At 45.0% G+C, this 13,618-nt stretch overlaps 1 protein-coding gene across 6 annotated transcripts in view; it reads left to right on the forward strand.

Moving 5' to 3' along the window:
- The window catches only part of LOC119436287 (protein virilizer homolog), a 259,809-nt gene that overhangs the window by 127,507 nt on the left and 118,684 nt on the right, over positions 1 to 13,618 (forward strand). For all 6 annotated transcript variants that reach the window (XM_037703092.2, XM_049656719.1, XM_049656715.1 and 3 more), the window contains 3 exons: positions 1,395 to 1,480; positions 11,759 to 11,905; positions 12,903 to 12,998. In XM_037703092.2, the coding sequence (XP_037559020.2) occupies positions 1,395 to 1,480; positions 11,759 to 11,905; positions 12,903 to 12,998 (329 nt within the window). The remainder of the gene's footprint in view (positions 1 to 1,394; positions 1,481 to 11,758; positions 11,906 to 12,902; positions 12,999 to 13,618) is intronic.

Consider the following 13,618-nt stretch of genomic DNA (forward strand, 5'->3'; position numbering starts at 1 on the left):
GCTCCAACCTGGCCATACCTTCTTTCGATTTGTTTATGAGTGCTTACTGACATGATACTATCCACCAGGAATGCTCTGGGAATTTGTTAGCTGTTTTTTTGCTGAAACATTAAAATTAAAGAAATTCGCGATTTAACGAAGTTTTTCACTGCAAGTACAACTTTGTTATATTGAGGTTTGATATATGTGAAATTGTTGAGATGCAAATGTCTTGCTTCAGCCAAAGGGGTAACTATGTTTTTTTACATTGCTGTGCAGCAACACTGCTAATCATGGGAGCATGTGCAATTTTGTGCTTGGTGTTACCATATATGCTACATTCATTTGCCTTGTTGGGAGAAGAGGTAGCCAGTTCTTGGCATCAAAATTATGGTTTGAGCAGGTATGTTTTAACAAAGTTACGTCAAAGGTGATGTACTAAGGGTGTTAAATAAAGGACTTGTTTGTTGTCTTCCCCTTTTATCAGGACAACACATTTACTTCTTGTAGGCACGCTGCGCATCAAACTTTTTGCTGGAAATAGTGCCTCTAGTGTAACGTGCAGTGTTGGGTGGCAAGCCCATCCTTGCGCGGTGAGCAGAGTCTATGCAGGAACAGCCACAGTGTTTTCATGTTGCTGTGCTCTCTTGTTGCAAATAGTGCTTTATGCTTGTTAACACTGTGTCATGAGCCCTAGTTGTGGACACAACATAACTGCATAATAATAAGCAGGAAACGATTGTCGAGAGTAAATGATAGAGAGCAGAGTTCTTCCCATGGCTGGTGGCAGAGAAATTCCGCCTACCACTTCAGTTGCCCGTCCAAGGTTGTGGTCAACCCACAGCCTTGGACAGACAACCCCAATTAGGGATGGGCGTGACAGTGGCACTGTTTGATTTTGCCAAAATTTTCAATTTTTTTTCCTGCAATCTTCAGGGGTTCATTTAACAGATTGGAAAATATTGCCAAGAAATATGCTGTAGAAACTGTGAAAGTAGGACTTTTCTAGTGTGTGCTTCGCAAAAATGGGGTAGAAAATGAGGTTTCTAGAGGTGCCATCGCATCGCGGATTGCCAGGCCTTTCGTTAATGCAGCGGTGCCATCATAGTACCATTGTAAAGGGGAGAGATTGGAGCTTCAGATAACAACAGTGCCGTATTTTTCTGTGCGAGAATAAAAGAAAAGAGCTTTCCACCCAGCAACGTGAGTGGAGCTGGTGGCAGTACTGAGCGTATCCTGACACTAAAGCCACCTGGTGCTGCTCTGATGTCTATAGATATCCAATTTTTTCTGTTTCTTTTATATTTAACTAGTACAAGTCTGAGTTACCTCAAACTGAAACTTATCGTTTTATCACACCTTTGTATAGTACCTGTTCTTGCTAAACTTTTGTAATATGCTGTCATTCATTACAGATGATGAGGAAGAATTGAAATACAAATATGTCATCATGCAGATCTTTGCCCACAATGGTCTTTCCAGTTTTCTGACTATATTACAGGTAAATACAGTATGCTTGTGTTTTACTATGGGTGTGCAAACACAGTGAACTCTCGTTGTAACAAAGTCACAGGGACAGGAAATTGACTTGGTTGTAAGCAGTATTTTGTAGGGGTGTGCGAATACTGACTAGTAGACTTCGAATCAAATATCGAATTAAATCAAGAAAAATAAGCAGAATATCAAATCAAATATTGAATATCAGAAAATTTAACCAAACTTTTGTGCTTCCAAATTTTGTGCAAAGAACAGTGCTGCACATGCTCAGGAGGCTAATCACATTACTTAGGAATCTTGCTAGCCATCAGTAATTTAGGTACCTATGAATCAAGATGCATAGCATGCTCTACTCTTATTAAAGGAAACACCAAATTAATATGCCTGCACTGATAACTCAGATTGTGTACGAAGGCCTGGAAAATATCTTTTTTCCCTCTGAAGCTGAAGAAACAGCGAAGTTGTCCTAAATACCAATGAGGTTTCCAGTTTAATAGTGGGCCATACTGTGCTTAATGGCAATCTTCTCTTGCTTAGAAAGTATTGCTTTCCCGTTTTCTTCCAGAAAACAGGAGTGTTCTTGCATCGTTATGGCAGGTGGTTTTTGTGGGTTATCATCAGCTCGTTATAAGGCCAATCTGGGCAACAGACAAAAGCGGGTAATGTGCATCTCGTCACTCCACACGGTCATCGGTGCCGCACACTTTGATCACAGTAGGCGCCAATGGTAAAGCGTCCTCAAATCGGGAGGCCCACGGCAAGCTCACGTGACGTCCTCCCCCCCCCCCCCCCCCCTCGCTTTTTTTTTTGTCCGCATCCACCGGTCCTCTGTGTACATGCGTCGGCAGCCAGCGGTGAGCGCGCTATCACATTATATTTTAGAGCCCACCATGTAATCTAACGCTAGTCTTGTGACGGGTCGCTCGAAGCTACGAAAAGAGACCGTTGTGTGCCTACGTAAGGCGTGCGGAACGAGGGGCCACCGTACGGTATTTCGCAAAGGTGGTGGCCGTGACCATGCAGTGGCATCTGGTGCACTCGCTTTCGTTGGCGAGGCGGTTGGTCGGCTTTCCGAGGGTCGTGCGACCGCTGTGAATAGATCTGCATTGATCAGGTAACTGCAACTTTAGTCTCCGACACCTGACGACGCAGCTTCGATTAGGCTAACGAGCTAGACAGTAGGGCCATTGGTATGGCCGTTACGAAATTCACGGATGTGATAACAGGCTAGAAACCGTTGCGGAAAGCTTGTCGTTAATGTTCTTATGGGTGGTGATCAGTTGCGAAATCACGCGTATGGGTTAGATTGATGGCCATTGAAGCGGCCTGTAGGTTCGCGGTCGACCAGCCGGCATCTACCGCAAGCACTCCTGCCATGTTCATCTGTATGCTCGTGTGTACCCAACTGCGCGAATGTGCGTACGTGAACCCTGAAGTCATGTATTCGATGCAATCAGCGTGCCTTCCGGTGGCTAATCAGACTGATCTTCACACACATGCTCTCATGCTTTCCATACGCACTGCTGTTGTAGTTTCCTCTGTCCACGTCGTGTTAATCGTTTCGATCGGTATCGCCGACCTGGATGAACCTTTTACCGATAGAGGTCGTGCGTCAGTGGGAACGCTAGGCATGTCAAGGCGCCGACCATGGCTGGGTCATTCACCGAAGGTACCGATATTTGAAAAATCCAATATTAGATATTCACAAATCGCATTATTCGAACATTCGTTCTTCGATTTGAAATAGAATATTCAAGTATTCGCACACCCCTAGTACAGTAGAACCCCGCTGTTACGTTTTGCACGGGACAGTAAAAAAAAACAAAAAAAAAAACGTAAGAGTCGGGAAACAGGAAAAATTGAGAAATGGGAGTAGTGTTGAACTGCACACAATATTATTTTAATTTTTACGTGTGAAAAAAATTAGTTTCGCCCGACAGCCGAAGTATCGATTGCGATAAGCTATACAAAGTGAGAATAGTAGTTTTATCGTCCGTATAAACTTGTAAACATTCGCTTATTAACTAATTAACAAGGATGGTGTCAGCACCCACAGGCAAACATGAACACATCACACTCGATGAGCGCGGACACACGCAGTTAAGCGCCGCTGCAGAAGCGAGCGAAGTGACCTTCGTGCTGTTGTCTATCGCTTCATCGCAAACTGAGCACCGAGAACACACAGCACGCACAAAGCTACGAGCCGCTGACGCACCTACACTGCGTAGACTCTGCCCCAGCGCAGATAGCTTTCAGGATACGGCTCGCGCGCCGCCGTGCAGTATTTTGCAAGAGCACAATGCTGCCCGTTATCCCTCCCCCATCGTTCCCTCGCCGGTGCCTCGAGCGCAACGGAAGAAGGCGCTTCCTCCTTGCTTTTGTTTATCTCGCACGCGAGACGCGGTCGTCGGCTCCCCTCGCACGCTTTCAATCGCAAATACAGCATACGGCGTGCCGCGACGGCGTTATCGCCATTGGACTTTATATGGAACATCTATGAGCCAAAACCAATTTTAGGGCCGCAACGCGTCATAGACACCATCTTTAGATAGCAAATGCGGATCTCAAGGGCCATACTTTTGCTGGCGGAAACCGAAAATACATAATAAGTGTCACCCCCGGCACTTTGGGCGGCCAATGCCATCGCCAAGCAACATGAAAAGTCAAAATGGCTGCTCGGGCCGGCGCAGTGTGGCAGTTCGCAACGTATGATGTGGGAACGGTTCCACAGTTGCGGCGTAACAGCGGGGTTACCAATGCATTGGGTTCTATGGGAGCTGTGCCGGGACCGGCCAAAAACGATGTAATAGCCGGGAAAACGCAGCACCCGGGAACGTAACAGCGGGGTTCTACTGTATTTTGTTAAAACCGGAGAGGCCATGAGACAGTCATACAATGGAATCTCAATAATTCGAACTCGAAGGGGCCCGAAAATTTGTTTGAATTAAAAGAAGGACTTATTTTTCGTATTCGTGCACCGTAGCACGATGCACGAATGGTGCGAGTCGTGAAATATCGCGGCGCGCAAGCACACAGCGAGCAAGGACCTCGAAACTGCCCACGCTGGCTAACGCTCGCTTCTCGATAACGGCAGTACAGTAAAATCTTGGTGGTACGAATCTCGCGGGGTCGCGTGAAATATACGTATCTTATCATCAAAACATCACAAAATCAAGAAAAAATGAATTTATTTTTACCAGAAAAGATTTCGAATAGTGGAACCCCATTGATACTTTCGTCGCTGCTACGTTTTCCCGGCTGCTACATTGCATTTTTGCGGTCCCGACCTAAGTCCCATTGACTTCCATGTATTAAGTTCCCCATGGTACATCGCCAATCTGTAATGTTCCTGCATCTTACGTTGCGTTTGAATGTGGCGGTCACGTAAATTTAGCGCTGCAGCCAGCTTGTACGTTGCAACACGCGACCGATGCGTTGCAACAAGCGACCGGCACGTTGCAGATACGACAAAGCCGCGCGGGTGCCGTATCTTGAAAGCGTTCTGCGACGTGCGCAAAGTCCGCGCCTGCACAGACCTCATCGTCAAAACAATCGGCGATGTTGACAAAGTGCGCCTAGTGCCGATAGCTTCGTATGCGCTGCGCTTTTGTCGTTTAGTTCGCGCTGAAGCGAGAGACAGCGCAAAGGTCAATTTGCTCGCTGGTGCTGTTGGGCTTCCTCACGCCAGTGTTTCAATAGCGAGTGTCCGTGGTCATCGAGCGAGATGTGTTAATGATTACCTGTGTGCGCGGACATCGTGCTTGTTTAGTTATTACGCAAATGTTTACAAGTTTATGCGGCCGGTACAACTACTATCCTTACTTTGTACAGCTGTCTACTAATTTGCTATCACAATCGTTGCTTCACCTTTCGGGCGAAACTGCGACCTTTTTTTTTTTTTATCGTGGTCCCTCGAAAAACCTATGAACGGAGTTCTACTAACCGTGTGCGTTTTCTTCTTGTCTAAATCGTGAACGATCACCTTCTGGAAGGCGTATAAGTGTGCGCATGTGCTCTCGGAAATATTTTTGCACGCCACTGAATTCGCACGCCGAGTGCAGGGAGCATTTTGGCCGTCGGGGCTGCGCGGTGGTCGTCGTGGCTGCAGCGGTCCTCGTCTACTTTCTCGCTAAGCATCGGCTTAGGCTGTGATGTGGTCCGGTCCGCTTGACGTGGGGACTAATGAGAGATTGCGCAGCCGCGTGACATAGCCACGTGTCTGTGCCGGTCGCTCCGCTGGCTCGGCCGCCGCCGCTGTTGCTCATGCATTCGTATGATCCGCAGCGGTGCGGCAACGCGTTCGGAATAGCCTAATTTTTTCGTATTGTGAGCAATGTATTTTGGCCGGGGAATGTTACGAATTCGTATCACACCGAAATTTGTACCAGCCAGGATCGTATGACCGAGGTTTTCCTGTAAACGAAACTTCATCTACGGGCTAGGCTGGTGCCGTGCCGGTGTGCACGGTGGCGGGCGCGTGCGTGGAGGCCGTTAAATGTAAGGGAGGAGGGCAGCAGGGAAGCGGATTTGTAAAGACCCTTAAATTTCGTAAAGTAGCAACACTCTCCTCCTCGTTTCTCCTCTCTTTCGAGCTCCTTCCTCGACCATGGCACCGCCTACACCGCATGACTGCAGCAGACAACCTTTCACAGAGTGAATGCACGCATAGCAATGCGGTGCGCTTTAAGCGTTCGCGGTGCGCTTTAAGCTCCAAGTAACTTCGTGTATAGCATAGGATTTCTATACGGAGGGTTATATATATATATATTGACACGTGCACTTGTTTATCTTTCACAGGAGACTGCTTTTCACCGGCTAACAAATGTTAAACGTTATTGCTCGGCGCAGGACGCGCCTGCATGCATTGGAAGTTTGTCGAACGTTATCAATGCTTCTATCCGTTGTCTGTTGTCATCGACGCTTATGTAATCTGATTGTATGAGCGACGCGAACTGTCTAGTACTTTCTGGAAGACACGCGGGCAGCAGCGATTACTCTGGAACCTTCAGTGATTTTTGTATAAAAGCCGACACACTTGACCCGCAGATTAGATTTCGCCGCTATCGTTATGCTTCGAGTGCAGCTTGCTTTTTTGGGCACAGGTTCGCCAAATAAAAAGTCCGTTTCGCATTCACAGTTTTGCGACTGTTTTCTTCATCGTAACTACTACGTGAGAATATAAACAAATTCAGTGACGGCCGCTCCTTTTTCCTGTTTTGATAACTGTTTTTATAAGTACCTAAACGAGCGCTGACGCTGTACCCTGACGACTCCGAATGTATCGCGTGCACTACATTTGTCAAGGGCGTGTCGCAAGATGTTGTTGCGAATGGTTGTAAATAACACGTTTACGATCAAATGCCAACATCCTGGCCTCCAGCAAACCCTCAGTAACTTAAATAAATCGCTCCGTCCTTGCCACTTGAATTCGCGGCGCGCATAAGCTATGACGCTCAAAGGCTGGCAGAATGCACGGACGCACCAGCCTTAGTGTCCTACAGCAAGTGCGTCTCAGAGACGTAGTGGCCGTACAAACTAATATTTGAACGAACAAGTAAGCGAACGACTAAATGAATGACGACTAAACCAGCCAGTGAACGAGCGGGCGATCGCATGTTTTCTTTGCGAGTGCTCCACCCCCGCATCGCAACCTTCACACACTTTAAAGCTCGTGCAAATTAGCACGTACGTCTCGGACCTATGATGCTGTCGTTCAGCGACGAACGTACCCCATAACTCGGTTTCGGGAGAGCACGCACGCTTTTCAACGGTGCTTTTGTATAGCAAATCCACCGGGCGGCCGCTAACGACTAACAAGAACAAAAGAGGCAAACAGAGCTATTCACTCAAAAGAAAGCTAGTAAGTAATCACAAAAGGCAGAGTTGCTTTCCTAAAATGAGTTTTCATGCTCGAGCCTCAAATGTCAAAAGGATTGAGCTGAATCGTAAAAGTTTCGTAATCACGTTTTCGCACGCAGCTTCGCATGCCCGGAAATTCAAGCCTGTTGGCGTACAAAACGATTAGGCTTCTTGCCTTTGATGAAACTATTTTGGCATGCGAAGGCGCAGCAGGTCATGGTGATGGAAAATGCCGTGAAACGACGTCGCACTTGCCGCAAAACTTCATTCAAGGCGTTTGCAATCCAAAACAACACGGAAGAGCGACGGCGCCAACATGTGCTCTTTGCCAGTCGGGAGACGCTTTTCAGGTGGAAATGGCGATGGAGCCCGATCGTAAACAAGCGCAGCAAGCGCTCAGCGGCACGACGGCCCACGTGATGCCATTAGACCAATACCGACGCCTCGTCGGCCTCGGACAGGGCATACGAGGAGGAGGCGGCATTCTTCAAAGCGTGTCGCTACTTTACAAAATTGAGGGGCTTTACGGATATGGCCTCGGCAACTCCCCCGTTTTGGTGGCTCCTCTTACCCTCCTTCTCAACTCACTCACCTTTGACTGTCTTCGTGTGCGCCTGCCGCCGTGCCAGCACCATCACTACCGCCGCCCTGGCACCAACTAGTCCGCTCCCTGAAGTTTCACTTTCTGCTGTTATCGGGAACTGATCGTCGGCCGGCGTGGGCAGTTTCATTGGCCGGACAGCTGCTTCCCTCTGCACCGCAGCCGCAATGTTCAAGGTCAACATGTGACCAGAAAATAGAGGAAGCAGGATGGAGAAGGGTTCACTGCCGTTTTCTCCGTGTTGCTGAGACGTCGGCATGTACACGCGTGATCCGGCGCGACGCAGAAACGGCGACCGTGCTATTTGAGAGAGCGTGAGATTTCCGTCACTTTTTTTTTTTTTCTTCCTTCTTCGCGCGCCACGTTGAAGGGTCTCTCTCCTAAGCTTTTGCGCTATGGCGGGGTCGGAGCAATGCTGGTCGGAAACACCGATGCTTGAATTGGTGCGCTGCTGAGAGAATTGTCAGAGCACGGTATGTTTGAACTGACCGTTGAAATGCTTGCGCGTTCGAATTACCGGGCGTTTTCGCCCATTGAAATACACATAACTTTGACTGGACCACAGCTTAGCTTCAGTTTGAATAAACCGGAAATTCGAATTAAGCGTGTTTGAATTAACGAGATTCGACTGTAGTAGCACACGAAAGACTTCCAATTATGCAATATTTCCAATAAACCAGGAACGGTTCATGGAAGTCATTCTATGTCGCATTCGCATCGGACACACACATCTCACGCATAACTTTTTATTGAAAAATGAAGAACAAGCGGTCTGTGACCAATGCCAAGAATTGCTAACTGTGAATCACATTTTAATAACATGTCCGGCGTTGGAGGAAAAAAGACAGAAATATTTTAATGAACTTTACAAAACACTAACACCACTTCATCCCTCCCTGATCCTAGCTGAAAATGCACTTGCATCTCTAGACAATGTTTTTAAGTTTTTAGATGAAACAGGTTTTTTAAACAAATTTTAACTAATGATCTTTGTTGCTTGAAGCACTTTCATCAAATTATATATTTTCATCCTGTGCATGGCGCATCATAGCCTTAGTTGCTTTTGCGCCAGAAAACCTTACCTAACTAATTAACTGATTTCATTAAAATGAGGGTTTACTGTACTTAAACAGTATATAAATATCAGTTTTAACTGTATCGAAAAAATGGCACAGGTATTGAAGTTCGATAATGTGCGACTTTATCATGCGTGGTGGCTCAGGACTTCAAGTGTATCAGAAACTTAGAATTAAGACAATGTTTGGAATTTCATTAGCACAGCCTGAAGGTGGGATTTAGAAACAGATACTTGAAATAGGTCATATTTATGTCATTAATTAAGTTGTGTAGAAGTTTGTTGAATATAAGCAACTCCTTTATGTTACCTTTAAAGAAAAGGCATTCCAGTAGAGATACCAGCTGACTAGGAAGCATCGCATAGGCCAAAGTGTGGAGGAAGCATACATGAATGGTCTGAGAGAATGTCTAGAGATTACACAGCTAATATAATTCTTCACAACAAAAATGGGGAAGATAATGGTAAAAACAAAGGTGTTGGGCAAGGGGATACAACCTCTTGTTAGTTATTAACTGCACGTCAGCAAGAAATATTTCAAATGCTAGATTGGGAAGGATTAGGTGTAAGAATACCCAAGCATCTTGTGGTTCACAGGTAAAGCTCTGTTCTGGAGTATTGCAGATAAATTAAATGATTGAAGACCTTGAACTGCCAAGGTGGCATTAGGGTGCATTTGGAGATTCGTATGTAGAAAACTAATGTTCTGTAGTTTGGTGAGGGAACAAGAGTTCAAGCTTGGTTGTCAGCCTCTTGATGCAGTGAAGTAGTGGGTAGCAGATCCAGATCATAATAAATTCGCAGACAAATAAAAATGGATGGGAGTGCATTTAGCAGGCACTTGCAGATCATGAACGTAAACTTGCCAATGTTTTTGAAAAGTATATAATCGCTTCCTTCTGCTTGTACTAACCTGTCTGACCAAAACTTTGAGAATAACAAAGAAACCTTGAAGGAAGCCATAGACTACACAACTGCCAAGCAATTGAGTAGAATATTAGAGGCACAACGCTAAGCTAGGAAGAGAGCACTATGGATCAGCAAGCAGGTGTGGGTAGCCAATATTCTGTAATTTTAGATTAATAGGCAGAAGTGGGGTTAGGTAGTTCATGTATTGCATAGAGTACGTATGTAAATGGTGGTCTAAATGGCGCTGTAGGATTCGGGAGTCGTGGTCTCAGAGTCTGACGTCAAACTGAGGGTTGCTCTCTAGCCTACGCCGCCGATGCGTCTTCTAACGTCGCTACCGGGGCGTCACACAGAGGCTTAGCAGGCCCACGCCATTGCCCTGACAGACTTGATGAGGGTTGCTTCGTTCGTTAAGAGTATGAGGTCGACAGGTAGGGGAAATGGAACGGGGGTTTATTTACATCGGAAAGGGGAACTTATTTACAGAACAACGGGATACACGTACTGGCCGGAGTACGGAGCGCAGTACATTGTAGCACGTCAGCGCTACTGCATCTGAGCAGACTACATCGTTCTCGGAGAGCACTAGCTACATCTCACAGCAGATGGGAGAGCACTCCAGATGAGCCGAAAAGTCCACTTAAATGCCTCCTGTCCTCCCTAGATACCTAGGCCAGGGAAACTTGCTGGCACACCTTCCTCCAACCGAAGCGTCGAAAGTCACCGAAGGCTCCTCCTTGCTGTTGTTGCTGGCGTCCAGCAACAACATATTCGTTGAAACGTGTCTCGCCATGGTGTCACCGCTGGTCTTCCCCGTGGGGCATATTTTCAACTTCATGAAGCGATTCATCATAGGAAATCAGATGGGACTCGAAGTTCGCCGCCCCCGCTGGCCAATCGTAACAGCGCTAAAAATGAGTGCCAAACACAGTCAAGTGCAGGAGAGATTGGGTGATGTGATAAGGAAATCTGCATTGATGGTGGCATCACCGTAGTGCTTGTGTAAGGTAATTAAAATAAATGTATTATGATAATTAGTATTGTGAAGTCTTCAGTATCATGTGATAATTGCAGTGGCTTAGGAGTAAAAATGATATTTGCCTCCAACACGCTACAAATACTTTCCTTCTATTTCAAAGAAGGCAGAATCTTGAACTCTAAACAAACCTAGATTTCATCAACTACAGATGGGCAGGAAATGATGCAAACTTAAATTCTGCATGAAACCAACTGATTTCTGAAAGCCATCCATATGCCATCCAATAACATCCATATGATATGGTATTTCAAAAGGCATGACATTATATTGGAAACCTAGTGAGTAAATAATAGTGGCTTATTTTTTTAGAAATAAAATTTATAGGCAAGGGTCAGGAAATGGTGCATGTCAGTTTGCTGCGATGGAAAAGGGAGCCTAGGAACAAGCCAGTGTAAAAAGACCATTATTTGCACCCCCTCTGCTCATTGTGGTCAGTCATAGAAAATTTGAATATTGTTTAAGATTTGTGTGTACTCATAATGTAGAGGAAACAGTAAGGGAACATTTCAATTTGGAGAGGGAACATTTCATCTGGGAGCTATACTTGGCGCACTGATGTGGAATGCTTTATACTTGCTATATTAATCCATGTGTTCAAGAAACTTTAAAGCATGCATTTGAAAGGAAAACATTCAATTGGTTTTTGAGCACCCCTTATATGTTTGTATTTTGCATACTCTCATTTCATGTTTTTGTCATGATTGTTTGTCTTTGTAATAGTACTTCCACAACTGGGCTAGATCAAATGAAGAATGTCATTACCCTGACCTTCTTTTCATGGCCCTTGAAACACTTCCAGAAAATTTCTGAGGAGTTCTTGAAGCCTTGGCATGGTTCGGCCTCTTTGGTTGGACAGCAAGGAGCTCTTGTAGTGGCTGTGCTGAAGCCTGTAGTGAACCTGCTGCAGTTCATGCTGGGCTACCTCATATCTTGCAGAGGAACAGAGGTAAGTTATCGCCGTCTTCCCTCAGCACTGTTTTTTGATAGTGTTGTGTCATAGTGCTGCACTTGACCATTGCAGTTGCAAGTTGGCAGTTTGCAGTGTAGCTGTAATGTGGACTCGGATGAATAAGCTTAAATGAGATGCATAAGTGTCAACAAGAGGCATGTAAACACAGATGCTTAAACACAAACGTGTACCTATCTGAAGGACCAACTGTCTCGGCATGCTGAAAATTGCAGGCAGTTGAGGAGGAAGGGAAGGGGGGAGGGGGGGTCGAATGGTGATCCAAGGGCAAAGTTTGTGTTTCATATTCGTATTTCGTATTTATTTTTTCGTATTCCTTAGAGTGTCAATTGTCTCGTATTCCAATTTTGTTATATTGAAATTTTGTATAAAACACTTGATTATGTTGAGGTTCAAATTACATTGTGCTCTATGAACAAGTTTTGAAGAAGGGTAAAAAGGACACCGACCACTGAAAGAATACAAGAAAATATGTTACGGCTCCCCTGACGGCAGCCTTGTTCACAATGAAATCTGTCAAAACCTTGACTTCGTGAACAAGTTATAAGAGGTTAAATACTTTGTTGTATCACAAATTTCCTTATGTTGTGAATTCGTTATATTGAGGTTTAACTGTGCTTTACTTAATGCTAGATGGTGGACCAACACTATATAAATGAGTTACGTGAGCATTGTTTCTCAAATACTGTTGTTTAATGTTATTGTAGGTGAAACGATAGTAGAAAGGAGTTTTTCTGTTAATAAAAGCATTTAATGAGATCTCCAAGCTTTGTACTTTGGAATACTTTCAAGCATATCAAACTGCCTGGCTTTAATAATTCGAGAAGGCTGGAGTACTCCAGAAAACTTCACGATGCATTGTCAGTTTCATTTCCTTTTGCTGATTCAGTACAACAAATAAAGGATTTTATGCCATTTAGGAACAACTGTTACCGTATGACTCTGCATGAGTGTTTTTGTTCTTTTCCTTTGTCAGTTCAAGGATACCACTGCAGTTCCTGTGCTGCTGAATGCCTACACTCTACTTGGGATGGTCCCTCCCTCATCGCCTTCACATTCGCTTGCTCAGAAGGTATGACATTTGCCATAGCTGCTATGTCTATATGAAGGGTGTAATGGCTGCACCAATTGCAACAAAGTGCTACATTTGCAACTTGCTGCACCAAGCTGCTACATAACTGTGAAATTGCCTCTAACAGCACCTGCAATGCTTCTAAACACTCTGTGTGACAATAAAGGGGTTTGCATTCTGGCCAGCTTAGTAGGTATCAAGAGTTTCAGTAATTGTCGAGTCTGAAAAAAAGTAGATTTCTTTTTTCTTTAGATGTATGATTCACTGCAGAACATTTGACAGCAAAAATTATGCTCCTGCATTGTTTATTTGCAAACATATAGTGAAAATTGTAACCTTTGCATCGTTTGCGTCATGTTTTCATCTATGATAAATATTAGCTCTCACATGTGGGACGTACTACCGTATTTACAGTGGAATCTCGATGATACGAATCTCACGCGGTCATGAAAAATATTCGTATTAGCCGAAATTCGTTTCATCGAAACACAATTAAAACTAGCTAAATTAAACAGTCGGAGGTGAACTCACTCAGGCACACCTACGTAAAAAGCATTTACAGTATAGACCACTTATAACGCAACCGTTTATAGTACAGAACTGGCTACAACGCGGCCTTT

Source organism: Dermacentor silvarum, chromosome 1 (assembly GCF_013339745.2).
Source record: "Dermacentor silvarum isolate Dsil-2018 chromosome 1, BIME_Dsil_1.4, whole genome shotgun sequence".
NCBI classification, from domain to species: domain Eukaryota; kingdom Metazoa; phylum Arthropoda; class Arachnida; order Ixodida; family Ixodidae; genus Dermacentor; species Dermacentor silvarum.